The 23,922-nt window shown below is 39.3% G+C and overlaps 1 protein-coding gene across 1 annotated transcript; it reads left to right on the forward strand.

Moving 5' to 3' along the window:
- The first annotated feature begins 208 nt into the window (after positions 1-208).
- PSMB2 (proteasome 20S subunit beta 2) lies at positions 209-23,837 on the forward strand. Its single transcript, XM_067533840.1, has 6 exons — positions 209-474; positions 4,185-4,307; positions 6,425-6,495; positions 19,036-19,198; positions 21,006-21,055; positions 23,618-23,837. Exons 1-6 carry the CDS (start codon positions 384-386, stop codon positions 23,723-23,725), a joined length of 606 nt encoding a protein of 201 aa, XP_067389941.1. The 5' UTR covers positions 209-383; the 3' UTR covers positions 23,726-23,837.
- Positions 23,838-23,922: the final 85 nt, after the last annotated feature.

The raw sequence follows: 23,922 nt of genomic DNA on the forward strand, positions 1-23,922 counted from the left end.
TGGTCCCACCAGGCAGGGGACCTAGCCCGCTCAGTCATCCTCTCAGGGGAGAGGGGGAGGGGCGCAGCACAGCAGCGACCGGAAGTAAGACGGAGAGAGGGGGGCGGGTCAGAGGTCGCCGCTGGCTGGGGGGGCGAACGCCCGTGGTCACGTGATCGCCCTCTGGCAGGCGCCGCTCTCGCGAGAGCGTGCGATTGCGTCATCCCCGTGCGCCGGCGCGGTGGTGCTGCGCGCTCGGTCGGTCGCTCGCTCGGTCGCTGTGTCACTCCCGTCGCGCTGCGGAGGAGACAGGCGCGCGGACGGCAGCCGGCACACGGAAGGGGCCGCCAGCCCGGGCCTGAGGAGGAGCGCGCGCCCACCCAGCCCCCAGCCCCGCCCCGGCCATGGAGTACCTGATCGGCATCCAGGGCCCCGACTACATCCTGGTGGCCTCCGACACAGTGGCGGCCTCCAGCATCGTCCAGATGAAGCACGGTGAGGGGCTGGGCCTGCTCCGCGCGGGGGGGATACGGAGGGCGCGGGGGGGGGCAGTTGCTCAGGGAGGGGGTTGGGATGTGGGGGATGGGGGGCAGTTGCTCAGGGAGGGGGTTGGGATGGGGGGGCAGTTGCTCAGGGAGGGGGTTGGGATGTGGGGGGGGGGGGGGAGATAAAGATCTCTTCACTCCCCCCAGCTGCAAAGCCCAGGGGTCAAGTACATCTGTGCAGACCTCTGGGAGACCCTTCCCCCCCCTTGGTTAGTGACTTGCCTAGTGCACCTGCTGCTGTGTCACCATTTGCTAGGTGTGCACCTTTGCACCGGGGCACAAGTTACCTTTAAGAACCCAAAGGAACTTGCTTTGGCTCATATCAAATAAGGTATTCATCAAGATGCGTGGCGATGTATTACGTTGCCACCCAAGGGCCCTGATGAGAATCCATTATGCTCCATGCAGTGCAGCCACCTGGAAAGGCCTGGCTCCTGCCCCATAGAGTGTATTGTGTAGTTGTTAACTTTCTACTGAGAAGGTGTTTTCACAATGTAGCAAACTTGGCAATGGGAAGAAGTCTTCCAAAAGCAATTTATTTCCTATTCTCTCTGTTGTGACTTTAGATATCTTTATTTATTCTGTATTAATGCTACAGTGAATTCATAAATTTTTCACCTCAATCTCTTGCAGTAGAGCCTAGATATCCACGGTTAGGGCTTCATTGTGCTAGGCACTGTACACATATGTAAAAGAAAAGACTATCCCAGCACCATAGAGTATTTAAATATAAGATGAGAGGAGTATCAATGAAATTATCATGGTTGATATGGTAAGTGGTAGTCACGGTAACCCCCTATTTAACCACTGTTGAGCATTGCATAGACATCACAGCAAAGGAGAGTTTTAAGGGGAGATTTCCTGACTGAAGGTGTAGTGGTTTTTCTGACTTTTATGTGGCTGTCCTCCCTCCCATAGGGGGCAGCATAGGAGAAGGTGAAAAGGTAACTGAGGGCTGTTCAGTAAAGATGAATCAAATGAACACGTGTCAAGTGTTAGGTTTTAGCTCTTGGAAGATGTAAGAGCCAAGTTGTCAGCCCATTTCTAAGTTTTTTTCAAAGAGAAAAATCCCCATAACTGCACATGTGAAAGAGCTGAGTGAGAACAAAAAAGTTAACTTCCGTAACAGATTAAACACGTGTAACAACTGAAGATGAAAAGATATTACTGGAAGCTGTTGCTGTTCTTCAGATTTGTAAAGCATCCATTTGGTCTTTTCACTTCTAATTCTTGTATTATTTAAATAATCTTGCTAGAATGCTGAGCCACCTGAACAACAACAATTACCTAAACATGGGTACCTTTTATCTACTCAAGTGTTGGAGAAAAGTACAGATACTACTTATTCCCAGGTTTTACTTCCTTTTTTGAGCCATTACCCAGTGGAAATTGACTATGTCTATACTTGAAAAGTTTATAAAATATTTCCCCCACTGCAGACCAGGATTCAGGGCCTAATCCTGCAAGCAATTACATGTAGTCAGTGGGACTGCTGTCATGAGCAAAGCTACACATGTGTTTGTGGGACTGAGTTCTACTTTAGCAAAGTAAATGAAGTGCAGTCAGCTGTTTGTGTACTACATATAATTTTTTTCCTCTTAAAAAGTTGTACTAGATCTGAATTGTCAACCACAAGCATTCAGAAATCATGAGTCAGGACCTCCAAAAACATGAGGTTTTGGTTTTTTTTAAAGTTTAAAATTTGACTTTGGGTTTGAGCCTTTACATTTGAGCCTTTATGTTAACATAGTTCACATTTCAGGTGTTTTTCTTCAACCAGAAGAGTTAAACTTTCTTTTTAAAAAAAAGAAATTCTCACATAATCACATGAATCCAGAAGCTGGGGTTTTACAAAAAAGCAAACCAAATACCTCTCTCCCTTCCCTTCAGATGTTGGGAGTATTGCAATAAAATTGCAAAAGTGGCTACACTGCTAGATCAACCTGATAGCTGTATCTCACATTATGTCTGCAAAAATTAACAGTGATGGTGTTCTTGTTTCATAGGAAGGATAACAATTTAGGAGAAATCGCAGTAATAAATTGCAGTTTTTACTCTAAATTACCAAATCCAGTTAACTTTTTTAAAAAGTTTGTTTTGTAAACTAGCAGTGTTTAAACTCTTTTGGAACTTTTGCTCTTTTCGTGTGAACATAGTGATATCTGGAATTTATTAATCCTACTTTGAAAAATAGTGAACTAGAGGTTGCATTTATGTAAAATACTGGTATTTGGTAGTTTTTTCCTTCAAATTGTAAATAGATTGCAGAGAATGATCAATCTGAATAGCAATCCCATAACACTTAAAAGCAACTTTTAAAGTATTTATCAACTGCATAATACTCCCCAAATCCTATTAAAGGATTGTGATATTTCAGAAGCTTTCAAATATGTCTTCCAGGGAAGATTATTCAGCAGTATTTAGTAAATTGAAAGTGAAAGTGAGATTCAGATATGGAGATTTAGACTGTTGTTCTGTAGACCTAGTCTGAATATGGAGAAGCAGTTTTCCTTAGGCACTAACAGCTGCTTGAATATTTATCTATCTTATCAAGTTAAAGCAGACTGGTGGTCAGATAAGATTACAATATTAGGAGTGGTACAAAATTGTGTTCCTATAATTTTGTTGTCTTAGCTGAGATTTGCTTTTTTCTCAGAAAATTACAGTTTTAAAGTTTTGATTTCAAGGGAAGAATTCTAGTTTACAGTTTAATGAGTTAGTTGCTTTTCAATTTTTGCAGTTTATCAATATTTATTATTTTTTACTATTACCAATATTCTAATATCAGAGTTCAGTCATGACATTCGCTACCCCTGTATTTTAAAAGATGTGCTTTTGCTTGTCAAGTGTTGTCTATCCAAACTATTCCCTTCTGAATCAGCTGTTAGTGAATCTGGATATGCTTGGAAAAGGAAGTTGCATTGACATACACTTTGGTTCTACACTTTTCATAATTTCTCTTTGCTTAATATGTTCACACATTTCAACTCGACACAGAATTAGTCCTATCCTAACACATCATGTATTTATATAAAGCAAAACCTAATAGCTTATCAAGCAAATTTCTTGACTATTCTATTGGTGAGTGAAGAATAGAATGAAGGAGCTAATACTTAACTTTTTAAAATTTATTCTCTGTGTGCATTTTTAACCACCATTGGCACATAAGTAACACCTTGCATTTCTGTAGCATTTTCCTTCCTGAAAAATATCAAAGCACTTCAGAATTTAGCTCTAGATCCTCTTTTTGGATCTGTACCTGTGGACCCTTGTGTTGAGCCCCATTGTCTTCCAGGAGTGCTCCATGCAGGTGCAGGGGCTGTCATGATGGATCCAGTTGCACAACTGGGACCATACACTGGTTCACAGACTATACATAGGGAACTGCATTACCAATTGAAATACAGTCACCTCTCTGAAATGGACAGCTGTTGGACAGCACATAGAAACACTATGCTACAGATTAAGTTGGGAAACTGAGAGAAGCTGAATATTGTAATTTAGTCGAGACACATAAATTAGCATCCCAGTACATAATTGAGTGATTAAAATCTTTTAACTTGGCACTTATTTAAAAAAATTGTGAAACTGCAATTGTATTGGCAAAATAGCATATTCTTGTTCATAGCTGTAGTGTGTGTTCTTGTTTTTTTTGGCTAGACCATGACAAGATGTTTAAAATGAGTGAGAAGATCTTGCTGCTGTGTGTAGGGGAGGCTGGAGACACTGTGCAGTTTGCAGAGTACATCCAGAAAAACATTCAGCTCTACAAAATGAGAAATGGTAAGTATAAAACCAGAAATCAAAACCGCTCCTCACTGGGTTTGTTTTAAATTATAATGAGAACAAGATATCATGTTTTATAATTGTATGAATGTGAGCAAATATGCCTGCACATTGTTGGAGGCTCAGTATCCTAGGTATTGAGAGTTTAAAGGACAGTCAGCTGGAAATGTAGTATATATTTTTAATTAAATATATTTGTGGCTATTACACCTCTCCCTTAGTTGCTATGCCAAGTTTTGTGGGTTCACAGGCACAATTTACTGTAACCTTTTTTAAAAAGATCTTTCCTATTGATATGGATCTGGCACAAACAGGAGAAACTAGTAAACAGATTCTCTTCAAGGGAAACAGTAAATCTTATATAAAAAGTGCTGTGAAATGTACAAAGCAATTAGTAATTTTAGGAGTTATTTCTAATGAGTAGCTCAAAAATATTCACACACAAGGGGTTTTTTTTTTTTTTGTTTTTTTTTTTTTTTTTTTAAGTTTAAAGATAAATGTTAGATTATTTCAGGTTGGTGTTTTGAGGGAGGTGCTATACTTCATTTTTTAAAAAGTCTGTCTAGTTTGAGGGTTTCTGCCTTTTAGGGGCTCAGGTAAATACGGTGATTAGGGCAGGATAAGTAGTTAGGGACTTGAATACTTGGCATTGAATCCACCCAAGTTTATATACTCATAAAAAGTTAATTCCTGCTGAAAATATATATATGAAGTATGAATGTCTCAGTTTTCATTTCAGTAACTCATTTCTTAAATCAGTTTTGAAAACAAGTTTTTTCACTTCCCTTTCAACAACATGCTCCAATATAACTACATACCAGAATTGGTACTCTTTGATCTGTACAAAATAGAGAGGACTCTGAGCATCTATTGCTAGTTCTGATATGGGTTGATTTTCGGGTAAGTCATCTGACCTCTCTGCCTCAATTTCCCCATTTGCAAAAGGGGAAGACAATTCTCCAGTCACTGGAATACTGCAGCTAGTTTGCAGAGCACTTCTGAGATCACTTAGTGAAATATGCTATATACAGTTCATTATTAAAATATTTCCTCCTGATCACTTCCTGTGGTGTGTTCAAATCTCTCATGAGATTTGTAGTATTCAGTGAGTCCTGCGAGACCTGATATTGCCCTAATCAAAAAGAGCAGATGGTTTGGCCTTATGGTCTTTCAGCTTTCGGAATTTATAGAGTCACTGCAAATGTTTGAACTCTTAATTAAATAATCTTCAGTTAACATTTACTCAATATATAGGTAAGTTGTTACTGAATTGTAAAAGTGTTTGTGTTTGTACATTTAGGTGAAAAACACTGTTTATAACTGAAGCAATCGATAGAGCACTTTGTCATCACTCTAAAAAAAAGCTAAGATTGCTAGTAAAAACTTTATCCATTAGGGCAAGTTAAAGGTTCTAAGGACAGCAGGATATCATGTAATAACTTGTTCTGCTATCCTTAGCATTAGGCTTTTGATCAAGTGTCTCATATTTATGAAAGCCGTCAGTCTTTTGGTTCTTTATTCATTGTCACAGGTGGTAGAACCTTTAGCATGCTTTTTTACTGAGTCTCTTTCCTGTAAACTAACTAAAATGGACTAAAGGATTGGTTTTACCAAAAAAAAAAAAAAATCTGCATTAATTTCAGAATTCTCTCCTATCTCTCAATCTTGCCAGTGGGGCAAGAGCCTTCTCTTCAAGATCCCAGGAGAAAAACATATTTTATCTTGCCTATTCCTCTTCATGTGTCTCCTATTTAACTCCACACCATTTTTGATATACAGCTTGTATGAAAAAATATTCAGAATACAGGTGTGTAATGTTCTGCACTTTTCTAGTGCTTTGTATTTTGAATCCCTGTACAGATATGAGTTATTTGAATTCTTAGCACCCTATTGATATAGGTCAGTATAATTATTACCAGTTTACATTGGGAAACTGTAGACAGAGGTAAAGGATACGTAATGAATAAGTTTTCAGAGACCGAATAGGAGCTTGGGATGTCTCTAAATCATGTTGCCTTTGTATTTTATTATGAAATAAATAGTGAAAGAAAAGCAGTAAGCATGGTGCATTTGCACTTCAATTTCCTCATAAATGCATTTGTTTCTGATATCAGGGTATGAGTTGTCTCCTACTGCAGCAGCAAACTTTACACGCAGAAACTTGGCTGACTACCTCCGCAGTCGGGTAAGTAATAACTGAGGCATACTAGCAATGACTGCAGTTACTAAGGCCTTCTCACAAAACACAAACAATATGTTTGTCCTTTTCCATCCCTACGTCCCACCCCCCATACCCTTCTTACTGCAACAGCTTTTTTTTCAGTAATATTTTTTTCATTTTCCCCTTCGGGCTCACAGTTTAAACATGTGCTTACACATGACTGAGTCCTCCAGGGCAAAAAAACACAAAATGAAAATAACATGTGACTGGCCAAGTTTGTCTCAATTCTTCTGAAACAAGCAAATGATTTGAATATGGTCTGAGTTAGTGAAGCCACAGGCTCCCCACACTGAGTTGTGTGGAATTGAGACCCTTGAGAGCAATCCGGTTTTGTTGCTACAAAAGGGGCGGTGAAGACATTTCCTTTTTGTGTCAATTATATAGTTCACTTTCACTTCAGAATTCCATGCTCTCTTCTTGTGCTTGGTGTAGATCATTTTAGCAATTTCTCATTTAGCATAACTTTAGATTTTTTTTTGCCTCATAGTTACTTGATGTAACTTGTGTTCAATCAAACCTGATATTTTCCTAAACCCAAATTTCTGAAATGCCTCATCTGAAAAACATAAACCTCACAAAGTGCCTTAAACAGCTGCTGTTATGAGATACGCATGTTAAGATTCACCTTTGTGGTTCCTATATCTTAATTATACCACCGTGCTATATTATGCCCTAAATAATTTCAGTGGTATGAATAAAGGATTACTGTACAACAATAGTGCCTCCTGTTGTCCATCTTTGTCTGCTTGTGCTAGTTGTTTCATGTTCTCCTCTTTTTAACAAACCCCTATTTTGGGTACTCTGGAGACATTGGCAAATCAAAGTTCTCATGTATTAGCAGTTTAAGAGCTACAACAACATTGTATTCAGTTTTAAGGAGATGATGTTGACAACTATTCTATTTTCTATAAAATGTTATCTGTCAAAGGAGTTTTACCTATTTTCATGATAGGCTTTCTTGTGCTTTCATGTTAAGGACACTAAAAACTCTAAATATCATGGAGTATCTTTTCCCAAATGCCTACTCTGAGTTAGCCCTGCTATTGTTCTTTTTTATGATCTATATGTATTTCCAAATGGAAAAATGATAAAAGCAATATGGGGGGCAGGAGTGTGTTTTTAACCTGTGAAAACATTCAGATTCTATTTTGATCACAATCTGATTGTCCTGGAAGTGTGGTGTAGCAGTTGGGACGTGGCCCAGAATCCAGTGTCTTGGTGAAGACCATATGTCCACTAACTACCCAATATGAGGGAGAATAACTTTCTCTTGAAGATGGATGAACTCTGTAATCAAGAGGTCTCTTTTTTCTTTAACTATGGTTTTTCCTCACCAAAAAGGTCTGTCTATGGAAACTATAAGCTATGGTTTGCTTTTTTTCCCTTGTTAAAGTGCCTATCACCTCACTTATCAGTAACTAATACAACTGCAGTCTTAAGATTCCAGCTTTGGGCCCAGTAAACATTTTGTCATAAATACCAGACAGCTAAGTGAATTAAGCCCCTCTAAAATCGAGATAAGGCCATCACTTCTAATGCAAATGCACTGAATCCATTTAATCTTCTCCCAAAATGATTTAATAGAACAAAGCTGTTTGATGTACTTAGCCAAACAAGCCCCTTTTGTAAACAGAGACATGAAGCTTTCAGTAAATATCAAAACCAAGTTGAAGCTGTTTTTTCGAATTAGCAGAGTGTAATAACTGACTTCCTTAAGGTAATATTTCAAAGCATTGCTAATAAATGCTGTCTCATCATTCATCATTCAGATGCCTTGTTTACGTGCCCTTTGATGCTTGGCAGTTATAGTGAGGAAGTCAGGACTGCTAAATTCTATTCTTATTGTTGACTTGCCACATGACATGTCCAAGATCAAACAGCAACTTCTGTGCCTCAGTTTCCCCCAGTTGTTAAATGGGTATATCATATAAATATATAATCCTTGGCTACCTCACAGGGAGAGGAGGCTTAATTCACTGCTTGTAAAGTGCTATAAAATTCTTCACTGTAGGTTGTTATAGAAAGGCAAAATGGTATCTAAATTTAGAAGAGCAGAGATTTCAGCAAGCCTCTGCCTGGCACATGTATATTCTCCACACAAGAGAAGAGAGGAGAAAACAAGAGAATTGATGATGCTGTGAATTAAGTTGAGTGAATATGTTAGTATGGGGAGGAGCAGGGGATGAGATTTGTTTGTTGCTAGGACATTTTATAGAAATTTCCCAGGGAATCTTTTTCAGGCTTGCAATCCAAGTGTTCATTATTTGTGTCAATGCCTATGGTCCCCCCCCAACCAGATAAGAGCCCTATTGTTAGACACCATACTTATGTAGTGCCTGCCCTGAAGAGCTTTCAGTCTAAATGAACAAGACAAAAGAGCGGTGGCAGAAGGGGAAAACTGAGGCTCAGCAAGGTTTTGACTTGCTCAAGTTCACACAGAGATGGGGATAGAATACAGGAGTCCTGACTCCCAGGCCTCTGTTTAGACCACACTTCATTCTGTTTAGAAATGCGTGTAATATACCTCCTGCGATTTAAATGGATACAAATTGGTCTATAGATGTTAGTCCTATAAAAATGATACTTATTTTAACCTTCATTCAGAAGTTCCCATTTTGAATGGCTTGTGTGTTTGCATGGATCTGTTCTGAGTTTCCATAAGTGACATTAGAAGCAGTATTATAATTCTCTCCCCTCTATTGTGCGTGCACAGCCTTGTCTGTCAGTTGCCTAAGAGGCTGATTACTTGTCTGAAGGTCACAGGACCCTCAGAGCAGATGGCATAGGTGAAATTGACTTTGAATGTCCTGCCCACTTAAGCACAGCCAGACGTTTGTTACATATGATAAAAATATCACTAACGAGGGTAATTTAACATGCTTTTTGGCAAATGTGGTTAGCAGGATGTGACATGATGCGGCACTGTCTTCTTCCTCTATGTGCCATGTCCCTTGAGGCCTGATCCTCCCTGCATCCCCCCTCCTCCCTGTGCCCGAGCATGCCTTCCAGCTCACCTGCTCCAGATGGGCAGCACAGTGGGGAGGACACTGGCAAAGGCAGATGTGTTTATTTACCGGAGACAAAATGTTGTGCTACTGCAGATGGCAATGCCCCCGAGCAAATGGCGCACTTTGACACCACTGTCACACTACAAGGCTCTCCGTACTGTAGGGAGAACACTAACATCTTTGAAAAGTTAGCACTTAGTGCTTGTATGAAAATGCAGAGCTTTCAACATGAAGTTGCAAACATTGGCATCAGAAAGTTATAGTCATTGCTCAGTCACTTGTCAGATGCTTGTTATATTTCTGTACCTGTTGTGACTCAATTAGAATAAATAAAAATATAGCCAGTAGTGCTTTATACGAAGAAGTCATTCACATAGGAATCTGGAAGTCTATTAATCTAATACTGTTGATTATAGCTATAAAATGTAATCTATACACCAAGCTAAATTATACTTTGTGTGGAAGGGAAGAGGACGGGACTAGGTTGTTCATCTACGGGTTTAAAGATATATTTTCATCTTGACGCAGAGCAAGGTGTGGGGAAGTTCCCAGCAAATGGAGTTCAGCCTAGACCCTTGGCTAATAGCAGCTAATACTTGGACACTTTAATATGAAAGGGTTTTTTAAGATAGCCAAGAATGGAATGTGTAAATCAGTTTGCCTTTCCCAAACCCAATGTATTCATATTTTGGAAAGTCACTTATGACTGAACCTGAGTTGCATGTGGTTTCTGCTTTGTACTGACACAGGTGGACACTTTAACCCTGTGATAGTGAATGTGTGCACATTGTCTAGATCTGGCAATGGGAAATATTACCTTAATGGGCTGAATACCTGAAACTTGATTTTTATAAAAGATGATGAGACTACCAGACTCTAATTATTCCCCTCATTTTGGGGGTGGAGAAGAAGCGAGTTAGAAAGCATCCCCTAATTTTAATTTTGGTATTACTTTACTCCAACTTTTGGAAGTAGTCCATCCATGATGCCTTCTCCTTCACTTGTAGCCTCAAATGCCCTACCTTTTATGTTGGACTGGCCTTTAGGAAGAACCAGGCTATAGAGTTGGTGTCCTGTCTCAGTAATGCTGTTGGAGGTTGTACTCTGAGCTAAGATGGTTAAAATTAACCAGATTTTTTTTTAACTTGCAGTTTTGCCCATCACAGTGCTGATACAGTTCTGAGTTTTCAGGTGTAAATCCCCTCTCTCTGGGGATTGTATGTGAGAAGGTGTTGCTTTCTCACTCCTAGAAAGTGTGTGCTACCCAGTTAGGTTCCTGCTGAGATCAGAAATCCCTTTTTCTGTGCTAAATAGTCCCGTTGGAAGTATAGTGATATTCTATCAAAGATTTTGGCTTTGTAAAAAGACCCAGGAGGTCTGCTCCATTCCTAACTTTTCTGAATCTCTACTCATTCAGGAGTTTCACGCTAACCACACACACCTGTCTTAAATCTATAACATTAGCTTTAAAACCAATTGATGATTTTTCTGATCAGTTTATCTTCAGAATGAACACCATTTGATTTAGCTATTGAGAATCTGTTAATGGAAGCTGTTTGTCTTAATATCTATGATTTGGCATTGGTGACTTAAATCCAGAACACTTCTCAACACTATCCTCTTCTTTTCAAATAGTTTAAGTGGCTCTGTGCCAAAAGGTGCTTGGGCCCCATTCACATGTATCTGGAAGAGCTCAGTTATTGGGTTTGTTCTGGCTAACCAGTGTTACAAGGGCACAGGTCTGAACAGGAAGAAAGTTGAGTCAGAGCAGGACTGTTGGATGTTTGGTCATTAATATGCAGCAGCCTTAACCATTTTAGTGGGTTATAAAATTTAGAAGCGTTGACTATATATAAGCTTGAGCATTGTGCTGTGTTGTTGAAGTATTGTTCTAATTTTATCACAGTACTTTGCATCCATCCACGGATTTCAGTTTAGGAAGGTGAATAAATCATATCTCCATTGTACAAATGGGCAAAGAGAGGCACGGAGAGGTGAAGGGACTTGCTCAAGGTTATGGAGTAGTGGCAGTCAGAAATGCAATCCAGGAATCCAAGTCCCAATTTCCAGTTATAACCAGTAATTGACACACCATCGCACAGAAAGTAATGGAGGTGGGGGTTAAAAGAACATAAATGCATAAGAACGGCCATACTGGATCAGACCAATGGTCCATCTAGTGCAGTATCTTGTCTTCTGACAGTGCCAATGCCAGGTGCTTCAGAGGGAATGAATAGAACAGGTAATCATCAAGTGATTCATTCCATTGCCCATTCTCAACATACGGGGACAGAATAGTCCCGTGGGACTAGATGTGTGGATGGATTGCATTCTCCCACTCACTGCTTTGAGGGACCATAAGTATTGTTCTGCAAGCAGGGGTAAGGTCACTAACTTGTGGAATGCCTCAGTCCCAAGGTGCTCTGGCCATAGGAACTCTTCCTGTGTGCTCCATTCAGTTGTTGTTCCACGGCAATTGCTATTGGGCAATTTTTGTGCTCTGACTTGTTCAGTGAGGGTTGCAAATCACAGAGGAGCTGCATTAATGAATCTTTGTTTTTGTGGCCTTTAGTCTATGGAGGGGATGGAGCATGCTGTTTGGCCCCTCCCCTTTTTTGCAGTACTGACAGATGTTCACAGTGTTCACAGAAGTGCCAGATGTGGAGGAGAGTAGGGACATCTCATATTATCTTTCCCCCTTCATAGCTTTCTCGTGGGTTTGTGGCTGTCCATGTTATGCGGTAAAGGCAACACGGGGCCTTGGTGTTTTGCTCTGGGTCTACTCCAGTGACGTTTCACCAACTGACATAGGTTATTTTGAGTGTCTGTATGTTATACGGAAACAATATTCTGCAGGGTATTCCAGAGTGTTACAACCCAAACTGAGGCATGTTCTACACTATTGACCACCATCTGTATCCCTCACCACTTCAGCTAGTTTGAATTCATTTGTCTATCTGTGTGGATGATCCAGCATTAATGTAATGCTCTGCAATCATAGTTATTCATATTTCTTGCACTTGCTGAGTGTTCAGCATTCATAACTTGCTATGTTTACCTTGCAGCATATAATTCTACTTCAACATGTGGAGTCTGCACCAAAATATTGAATATTGCCTGAATTTCTACCCAAAGCTCCACTGATTAGCAAACCCAGGGGTGTTACATTTTGCCATTGGACAGTCAGTGATTTCATCTATGGGCTTGATTTGCTGGGCAGAGATAGCGTTTTGGATTAGCAAGTGAAATTAATGGAGAAAACAAATACTGTGTTAACTAGCTGGAATAATAACGCATCTGTGCCATGTTGAATTTTAAGTCATTAAATTTTGAAACCACTCTAATTACAATATGGCTGCACCTTTAACAAGAAAGCATGCAAACCTGGAGCTGCTGCCAGAGTATACAATCACGTGTAGCAACAAGAAAATAGCTCACCTCTTTCTTTGCAGATGGACAACAGCTAATGTTAATTGAAGTCTTTGAGATCTGACATTACAGTTCCGCATCCTGCCAAACAGAACACTTTCTGCATTGGCATCTCAGGCTAATTGGATAACGGGTTCAGAGATTCATTCTATAACACTTAGCCTCGGAATGAAAAGCTTGAACTTTTAATGCAGTTGATATCCTTTAATTCAATTAAAAACTGTATAAAACCATAATCTTGTGACTTTAGCCTTTTAATCCCTGATCCACATAGTCAGATGTCAGGTGGACCCAACTGCATAATATGGGCCTTAATATGCAATCTATTTTCCTAGATCATTCACAGCATATACATATGTTTTGCTAGGATTTCTTACAAATATCCGTTGCTGGGGTTGAACTCCTGTTTATTTTAAAAGCACTACAGTATTTGCTTTTGAAGGGACTATTTTAATATAAAAAATTACATGAACGTGTAAGTACAGTGATACCTGTTTTAAGCAATCAGCCAAAGGATCAGCAAAGATCAGTTGGTAAACAGAGGTAAACAAAATGGTACTGAAAATCTTGGGGACAGTTTGAAGTGGTGGCTCAAAACAGGTTTGTCTTATCAAAGTTTTTTGCACTGTGAATATCAAGCGTAGTTATGTTAGGCCTCCTAGCTTCGATGGCCCTAAACCACTGTAAACAGAAGTTACTGATCACTCTACAGGAAAGGTATTGTGTGCAATGGGTTGTTCCAGAGAAATGTGCTGTTTTCTCTCAAACCTAGAGGGGTTTCTCTTGAACAGCTACAAAAATTAGTCATTGTTACCTACAGAACAGACTATCCATTCTGCCTAATTTGTGTGTGGATTCAGTCAGTAAAGATTGCTGTGTCCATATGCTGGTCGCCAAGCTTGTGGTGTGCTGCAATCCTAAAGATGCATCGCAATACCTATAACTAATACTTCTTCAACTCTTTAAACCTTGTTCTCTGACATTTAATTCATTGCAATTGGACTTGGGGCTTGTCTACATGTCATTTGTGTTGGTTTAGCTTCAGGTGTGATTTGTTTTTTTTTAAACCAGTTTCAATTGGTGTAATGCTGTGTGGATGCTCTTATTTTGTTTTTAAACCAGGTTTCTTTTGGTTAATTCAGTTAGGAACTGCTGGACTAAAATAAGCCATTTTAAAACCAAAATAAGAACCTTCACATGGGTTTGCACCTGTTTAACTAAATGGTGTAAAACTGTGGGTAGACAAGGCCTTAGTTTTCTGTGTGGTATGTGAACATAAAGCCACATATAGTATATCTACACTGCAAAAAAAGGAAGTGCATTCTTCATTTAGGTTAAAATAGCCAAGAAGGCATGGCAAGCCAGGTTAGCAGCTTGCATTGAAGTGTTTAGCCCTTTTTGCAGTGTGGACATACCCTTAGTTTACTGGAGGGTGGGCCATGATTTATTTCTGGTGGAACCCTGGCTAAGTGCAGAGTAGAAGTCGCACTTTCCATTGGGATCATAAAACCTGCTTCTCATTTACCTTCACACTCATTATCCTTCACACTGCTCTGGCAGGGTTCACTCACTTGAAGGCCCCTTGACACTCTCAGGAAGGTGTCTTGGGGCTCTATTGCAATGAAAATGAGGCTTATCGTCTCCAGTGTTGAACTGTTGGCGCTGTACTGCTAAGCAAGTGTTTAATTCTGATTGATCACTTCTGACATGCAGTCCTTGTCATGCTGGGTATACACCCTTGCAGGTGAGGACCCACTTTGCCACGATCCATGTTTGATGTATGATTTTAATGAGTGTCTGAAAATACCCTGTGTCGGTTCCTGTTTGGCTGCTGCAGCACAAATCAACAAACATATTACTTTGATAGTATTTTTTTAATGGTGCAGAAAGTATTGCTAGGTTTCCTCTCTCAACCTACTGGTACTACCTTCCCCAGCCTCCCAGATGTCTTACCTGCTGAGAATGCCATTGCCAAGATTGGTCTGTTTAACATACTCAGTTGCAGCACATTTAAAAATAAATAAATAAATAAATAAATTCAAAAATGCAGCTTCTCATTGTAATATTACATTTAATTATAGGTGGCAGGGTCTGGCCTGAGTCCAAAGGAAGACTGTCAATTCCTCTCTCGCTGTCCACGCTTGGCAGGATGCTTCCTCACGCCCACCTCTCTCTCCCCCTTGCTGTGACTTTGGCTTCCGCCAGATGTCACACCGCTGCTTGTCACCGCCCAGCCTCCCTTCGCTGATCTTGGTGTTTCAGTGTATTTCTCACAACTGTTCTTCAGCTGTAAATTCTGAAGAATTTCACGCTCTTCTTAATCACTGCAGTTATTTTAAATCCAACGGCATAGAGTGTCTAGCTAGATGGGATGGAAAATACTTTCTTTTAACTAAAGGGAAAGCTTGCATTTCTTGAGACACAAAAAATACATTGTTTTGACTCAATCCCAAGGTGTTAGTCCATCATATCTCATGTTAAACCTTTGTAATCACAGTAACATTCTAAAACGTTCAGAGCTCTTGCACATGTTCATGCCTGATTTTGAAACTGATAAACATCCTTCTACTAAACTAAAGTTCAATATAGAGAGTATTTAACAAATGTCTGACTTGGTGCTTTTTTGCTTGAAACCTCTGCGTTGCGAGACCAGACATAGAAGAGTTGGGAGTGCGAGAGGACCCCCAGTACTAGACTAGCAAGGATGTTGTCGGTCCATGTTATGGTCCAGTAGCAAACTGTTGTAGGGGAAGCTTCCACCATGCCTGCTCATGCTAGGACTGATTAGAACTGGACACTTCAAAGAGCATAACATTAACGCTCTCATGAAGGTTTTCTTAGGCTTTTGTAATTCTGCCGATCACCAGAGTATCTGTGGTCTTAATTTTTACATAGAAAGTGCAAAATTCCTAGTGGATTTCTGGAGTCTCTGGATCCTCCTCCCTTTTGGGTAAAAACTCTTTGAGGTGGTTCATTTGCAAGATTTGATTTGTTTGGCTGGTGTGTCTGGTAAATGGGAGTATCAGCTAGTTAGATGCTGGATGGCTCATATTTTGCATGATATTTGCAGCATAACTGAAAAAAGCAGAGTAGGACACATTTGATTTTTAGTGTTGTGCACATAATTCAACAAATGTGGAATTTGATATTTCCTTGTGCTCTTAAGTGTTTACCTTTCGCTCCAAATACCATTGCAGTTTAAACATGATTTTAAGGTTAACCAAGTTAACCATATTAACTTCCACATGGAAAAAAAATATATATACATATAATATATTTAAAAATCTGTAAAGTGTGATGTTAAAACCCAAAACAATTCCCTATTAGAGTGCCACATTCCAAAACGTAGCCCTGCTGGGACCTCGGATATAAGGCCTGAATTATTACACTTGGAAAGCATCTTGGCATTCTTTAAAATTCTAGCAGTAGGTGAGTGTCACAGAGACTGTAGCGGGAGTGAGATGACTTTTTAGATACCAAGAAAAGATGTGGTTTCCATGGAAGACGTGAATTTTACTCCCCAAAATGATGTATGCAACTGCCCTTTTAATATATTTCTTTGTAAGCATAGACTCTGAAACAGGTCAGGAACTATATGCATCCCAAAGGGTGTTAATCAGTTAGAAAAGAGGTAGAAATAGTAAATATAAAGTTAAAATAATTATCTATCATTTGAGCCCCACCTTTCTCTGGTAGTGAGACAGCATAAGAATTTATTTACATTTGAAATTTAAAAAAAAAGCACAAGCAAAAGATGTTTCATAGAGCTTCAGAAAAATTTCAGAAAGTGCAAGTTGTTACCCAGCTGTATTGATTTAATTAGTCTGTGACACCACTTATTTATGCTTAAGCTTCTCACACATACAAAAGTTGGTAATTCGAAGTTGCAGAGTAATTTGTGAGTTATCTTCTGTGCTGTGTGTCATGGCTTTTAAATGCAAACTTTTATGTGTGTGTGAGATGTTTAAGCATAAATAAATGATGATACACAGGCTAATTAAAGTAATACATTTGTGTAGTAATTTGATTCTGGAATGATTGAAACAATCTTTCATGGAAGATCTTTCAATCACACTTTTAGAAAGTATATATTGTGGATGTAAATGAGGCAGTCATTTTGTTGTCTGTCCTTACTCTTCCTGATGAAAGGGGAAACCGAAATGCCTTGTAAAGATAGGGTCCATTGCAGTATTTGGATGCAGCTAGCCCTGTTAAACTTGAGATGAGCTTGTCTTTTTCAAATTGATGAGCTCATAAAATTTATATAATAAAAACAATCTAGTGACCTAGAATGTCCCAAAACATTGAGTGAATTAATTTGCTAATCCTTTCCATAATGGTTCATAAAGTGGGAAAGAGCAGCAGCCTTTTCAGTTGTTCCTATTATGTAGGAGGGCATTCAAACAATAGCACTCTAATTTAATTTAGAAAACAAACTATTTCAACTCAAGGTTCTTTGTAATACCTGCATCCCATGATGTCTTTTACTGTCATGGTATTGTGGTCTCAACTTAATATATTATATTGTAATACTAATTATTATATAGGTAATACTAATTATTATTTTGTTAAAAGATTTTAATAATTTCTCATAGAAGGCATCAGTGTGACAGAATAACTACAGGTAGCAACCGTGGGAAAGACAGCAGTGGAAGTAATCAGTTTGGCTCCTAAGGATTTAATCGCTTCCTTACATTCTCAAGTATATAAGAAAAAAGCTCCAACCAACTGCACATATCCCAGACTTTCAAAATGTTTGCTCTTTGCTTTGGCACTAGCAGTAGGTGTCATTCTTCCCTACTCTGGCTAGCTGGCTTGTTGAACTAAATTTTCTGAAAAATCTAATGAACGCACTATTTGTAATGTTCAGTTTCTTATTCATGCCAAGTACTAAAATCAGTATGGAACTTGTAAAAGTGTTGAGCAGACATATGATGATTCCTTGTACTGCTTGTATGAGCTTCACAAACTGGTATTCTTGTGTGTGTGTGTGCACTGTGAAATCATATATATTGTATGTACACATGTGTTTGAAATATCTATAACTATGTGCTTACACAACCAGTTCCCCACTGTGGAAAATGCAATAAGAATACATGGATTTTTAAAGAAGATGATAAACCATATAAAACATGATGCAAACTCCCGGGGCTTTGCAGAATTACTAGATCTGTATTTATAACTCAATAAAAGGCTTGGTTGTATTAGTGGAAATGGGTGGTCTGTCTTGACTAAAGAATAAACATGAAAACATCTTTCTTTAATGGATTGCTTTTAGAGTCTTAAACAAAAATAGGGAGGAAAGAATTAAACTGGAGCAGACTAACATTTAATTCTCTGCAACTGTCAAACCTAAAAGACAAAAATATTTAATTCTTAAATGTTTGTGATGGAGATGGGGGGGACTTTGATTATCTTGGTCTTATAACTGAGAAAGTGGGCCAGATTCTGCTGTTAGATGGAAGCAAATTGGAAACAACACCTTAGAACTCTTTATTCAGGTTAGTTTAGTGATTTCTAGATTAAACTTGGTACATGCAATAAAAGTCTGGTTGTCAATTAATGTTACCCTGTAACATTATATATAACTGTTCACGCTGTATTGTGCTTTCATGCTGGCTTGAAAGGCTGTGCGTTACTCAGTTCATTAAGAAAACAGCAGATTAAATTAAGAGAAAGTTTGTACCATCCAAAAAAGTCCACGTTGCACTTGCATGCTGACAATGAAAATCCAGGCTCTTTGTTGAGATGAAGGTGCATGGTGTGAAAGTATTTTAATTATGAGTTGTCCTCAGAAGATTGAAACACTAACTGTGAAATAGTCCCAAAGAGCAGACTGAAGAGAAAGTAAGAGTCCTACACCTCTTAAAGAAATGCAGCGGGCAAAGACGTTTACTTCTCAGCAACACCAAAATTTCAACCATTCCTGGGTTTTGAATTCAGATGCTTTCCTCAGGAGCGCTTTAAAGTGGGCTGAATTACCGGTCTTGACGTGTTATGGGGGACAGTAGAGGGGAGGCTGGTTAGCATTGTTGCATTAATCACAACTCTGTATTTCTGCTTGCAGACCCCTTACCATGTCAATCTTATTTTGGCTGGCTACGATGAGCAGGAAGGCCCTGCCCTTTATTATATGGATTACCTTGCAGCCCTGGCTAAAGCTCCCTTTGCAGCACACGGATATGGTGCATTCCTAACCTTGAGCATTCTTGACCGCTACTACAAACCAAGTAAGTATGAAGCCTGTGGCAAAGGAACAATTCTTTCTACTGACTAGTAAATCAAAGGCTTAATAAAATGGGATCTCGCGTTTGGGAATCATGGTGAGTCATTCTGCCCGGTACGGTTGCTGTTGTAGGCACAGAGATGAGATATTCATCGAGGAGTAAAGCTCTAAAAATCTATAGACTTGCATTGCAGCAGAAAGGGAGGCTGCAGTGAAACGAGACGTTTTCCAAGTGCTTGCAGTTCCTGTTTCCAAGTAAGGAAGTTAGCAGATTTTTAATTTAAATTACTGACCTGTTAGTTCCTGGCCATCCTCGTCTAATAAATAGTGTTTTGATGGCATTACTGCAGAATTTTGGGTATTGTTGACTTCTTGCCCCAGGTGTTGCACTGATAATATACTTCTGAGCATTTCCATTGTCAGGTACAAAGGGACTAACAAATGGTAGTTAAATCATGGTGTTCAAAACTAAACAGTGAGATGGGAAGATGTCTTTAACTAGAATCTGCCTCTACAAACTGTAGTTCAAATACTTCTCTGCTTCTGTATGTTACCTAATTTGCTGGCTATGACATGCATACAATATCTCTCTCCAAAAGTGTTCCTCTTCAGAGTGCAGTCTAGTTTCCTATTTGTCCATAACTTGCATCAACTCAATTCATAGCATATTATAAAGGCAGAAAAATAAAACTGCACTCTTTTCTAGTATATTTGGCCCATCCTTTTGCAGATCTGGTGTAGGAGATGCTTTGTTTTGTCTGTTTTGCAGCCTTTGCTGGTGTAGACGCTAAACATCAGTAATAATTCTTTGCACATCTATAGCTCTGTGTTTTAAAACATTAAAATTTAGCCTCTCTGATTGCTAGGAGATGGGTCAGCATTATCTTCATTTTATAGATGTGGAAACAGAAACACAGTTAGCTGAAATGACTTGTCCACATAGGAAGTCTGCAAAGCTGGGAATAGTTAATCTTTTTCCGACTACATTGTGCTTTAGCTACAAAACAGTCTCACTCATTGGCAGAAAATTTTTTGTGCAACATTTAGTTTATGGACTCCCATAGCAGAGACCTTCCTTTAGCAGTATTTCAGTCTGCCTCCTGCAACCAGTGCAGCAAGAATCTGGCAGTTCTCTTCTAATTGGAGCTTATTCCACCTGAGCAGCGGGTGTGAGATGGGAACAAAAGCCCTTGAACCAAGTAGGCTGCATGCTAAGCGTGCATCTCTGTGTAATTTTTTCATTGCTTGCATCTCCTAAAAGGGATGCTGCCTTTCTTCTCTTCCCCACTCCGTCCGAAAAGAGAAAAATTAATTACAGTATGTTGTCACAGTTTGTCATCCCCACTGAATGCTGATTTTTTTTATCCTAGTGTGTGAGAATAGCAGGGGCATCACACACGTGCCTTTCCCATTATTAAAACTAATACCCAGCAGGGAATGTAGCACTAAAACCAATCCCCGCCCACTTTCACTGACTTGCAGCCGGCTGTGGACAGATGGAGCTGATTTAAAACTGTAATAAACTCAAGAAGAGAGAGACGGCTGGACTTCTCCGAAGCCCAGTCCCTGGCCATGGGAGGCAAAATTCCGTCATGCTTCCCATTGGCGTAACAAATCGATTCTCAATGGCTTGTTGCAGTACGAGTGCTTCAGTGCAGGGCATCCTCAGTCCACATGGAATGAGTTTTCTGGGAACTGGGAAGGAGGATTTTTTTGGTGCTCAGCTGAAAAGTTGTTTAAATTTAATAAAAAGATTGAGTTGAGAGAGATGGTCTCTAACTAAAACAATCTGTTGGTGTTTTCTCCTTCAGGTATCACACGTGAGGAGGCAGTGGAGCTCCTAAAGAAATGTCTAGAGGAGGTGAGTCACCAAAGACTTAGGCCTGTGTGATCTTGAGAAAGGAATGTTTGTTTGCCTTCATTTGCTGATATTTTTCCTGTTCCTCTGTCACATTTTTTCCTGTCCTTGCCAGAAGGGGTAATAAATATACATTGGCCAGATGTGGAACCAGCTACTGAGGAAAAGGATTTGTGGGTACTTAACGTTGTCTTAGCATGGTTCACATCCTCCAGAATATAAACTTTAAGCTTAATTGCTTTTCTTTACTTCTGGTCCTTCAATACTTAACATAATATTGATGCAGACAGCCCTTGACTTTCTTTTTATGTTATTTCTCCCTAAAATGTTTTTAACCTTCTGATACTTATCCTGTGCTTGTGGTAAGTTTATTTTTCTATTACACATTTTAAAGCTGCCTTCTCCCCTTAGTTCATAAATTGAATAACCAAGTCTAGCTCAGATATAAACTTGACCTCAGACATGAAGGGGTTGATCACCAACTTCAGCAAAAATACCCTTTTCACACCAGAAATCTTTATGAGAGCAGTACTCTGTGTCATTGTCGCTTGCAAGTTAAAGAGATGAACTGGAGAGAAATTTGCTGCAAAGACCTTAAAAGCATTTTTGGTGATGTGTAAGGTTTTTAATAGATTATTAGCTTTACTGTCAGTTTGCAAAGTGTACTTTACAAATTTCTTCATTTAGTGGGTACTGCCCAACCCTATCCTGAAAGAGGATGTGTTATATAGTTCTCTGACCTTGTGCACTTCATCTACACCCTACTCAAGGTTCCCTCCTTCCTTCTCTTTAAACTTCTTCCAAGCACAATCTGAGACTTAACTCCTTGCATGTCTCTTCCAGCTAGTGAGTAACTCAGTCTAGGCAACGAAGCAAGCTACACCGTAGCTTTGCTGTTGTCATGTGCCGTTGAGCTCATAATTTCTGGGTTGCAACACAAACTACTCTTAAGTTCAACTAATTTGCTTATCTTTGGATGCCATTATGAGTGTGCTTTAGAAATGTGCATAAATCTAAGGATCCTGCCTTGTATATACCTGGAGAACTACAGGACCAGTTTTAATACTGGCCTACTAAATAACTGTCTGTAAACCAAGAACACACTTGGAGCATGTGAAGAATCATCTTAGAAGAAGGATAGTATAGTACCATATAGTGCTACATGGAACAGGACCTGCTGACATTTTAACCTCATGTCTTCTCTCAGTCACTGACCCAGGAGTCTAGCTAGTATCTGCACTTACTGTGGTACCCCCAAGTATCACAACTGCTTAAAAAAAAAATTGAAACCAAAAATGTCACAAATGCTCACAATATTGGTGCAACCTCAGTAATCAATGCGTCCTAACCAAAAAATTCAAAACATACAAATAAACTACAAAAGAAAATATTATGACAGCAGAGCCTCTTTACTCAGTGCAGTTCATCCTAATACAAGGACCAAACGATATCACATTGTATTTTACATAATCAAGGCATCCTGCTATGAAGCAAGGCAAGAAGGGGAGTTGTCCTCTGTATATCAAACTGACCATTTATGCGTTTATAAGTGGAAACTGCAAGTGTCTTACCCTAAAGTTGACTTTCAGCATTTGCATAAGAAAGGGTCTGACCTTAACTTGTAAGTGTTGGTTATTGAGTGGGGAAGTCTACACATGTAAATACATCACAAGCAGAGGAGCTCCGACCCCTCTAAAATATTTGCCTGCTGTATCTAAGTGTAATGATAGACAATGATTGTAATCTTCTCCACTTTCACTTCAATGAAAAGTCTTGTTAGAGAACAGAGATAATTCATGCTGAAATAAGAGGCACTGTGGGAGAGGGAGCCCACACTGCCAGCCTCTCATGCATGATTGACTGAAGTTTATATCCCAAGCAGTGTGTACAGTTGGGACCTGTTAAATACTTAACTCTGGTGCACAGTCAAGCGATTTTTTCAACAGAGTTGTTCTCTTGTTACGTACTAGTTTAAAACAAATTCTTTAAGATGTTCATTGAGAGAAATTTGGGCATGACAAGTTTATTCTCTTATCAAGTGTAACATCACTGGGTGTGCAGGCTCTTTATTCAGATCCCAAGTCCTGCTTCAGGTTTGTTCAAAAGGAATTTTAGGTGAATACTAGAACTCAGAAGAGCAGAATAAAATATATTTATATATGTAAGTTGGTAAGCTTAAAATGTTGGTGCTGGTGGCTTTTTTGCACTTTTAAAATCCATGCAATTCTTTAAGGTGCCTATTCAAACACTCCCATTTGTATTTAATTTCCAAACTCACTTTCACAGAGAACACAGTCAATTCTAGCTCTCAAGGATTCCTGAATATGAAAGGCAGTCCTTCGTTTTGGTGTCCAAATATGTTAAAGAAACAAAGCAGAAGAAGGACAGAAATTGCAGGGCAGAAACTATTGTGTTTAGGACATGCAGCAATCTCTCTCTCTCTCTCTCTCTCTCTCTCTCTCTCTCTCTCTCTCTCTCTCTCTCTCTCTCTCTCTCTCAAAGACAAGAAATGTTTTTCATTTAAGCCTTCAACAAATCTTTCTCCTTTCTCTGTCTGTTAAACAGCTTCAGAAACGCTTCATCCTGAACCTGCCTTCATTCAGCGTCCGTTTCATTGACAAAGATGGCATCCACGAAGTGGACAACATACCTTTTCCAAAAGTGTCATCCTAACCCCTGGGATCTTTATTTTTCAATTCATTTTTGGTTTTTTCTACTTGTTTGACATGCACCATTAATGTACTGCATTTGGAGACTTCAAATAAAGATCAATATTGATATAGCATATCATATCACTTTTCCATTAACCCTTTTCTCCCAAAGTAAATTAAATTGTCGTCGCTCTGCAAATGGAATCTTGGGATTGCCAA

Source organism: Emydura macquarii, unplaced genomic scaffold, assembly GCF_026122565.2.
Source record: "Emydura macquarii macquarii isolate MOO-44397 ecotype Brisbane River unplaced genomic scaffold, CSIRO-AGI_Emac_v2 contig_3348, whole genome shotgun sequence".
In the NCBI taxonomy this organism is placed as follows: domain Eukaryota; kingdom Metazoa; phylum Chordata; order Testudines; family Chelidae; genus Emydura; species Emydura macquarii.

What these genes read in the sequence shown, in the direction of transcription:
- PSMB2 (XM_067533840.1), top strand. Translation starts at nt 384, where the DNA reads ATGGAGTACCTGATCGGCATCCAGGGCCCCGACTACATCCTGGTGGCC. An exon ending in GCTCTACAAAATGAGAAATG is followed by an intron (nt 4,308 to 6,424) that starts GTAAGTATAAAA and finishes TTCTGATATCAG; the next exon opens with GGTATGAGTTGTCTCCTACT. An exon ending in TGACCGCTACTACAAACCAA is followed by an intron (nt 19,199 to 21,005) that starts GTAAGTATGAAG and finishes TTTCTCCTTCAG; the next exon opens with GTATCACACGTGAGGAGGCA.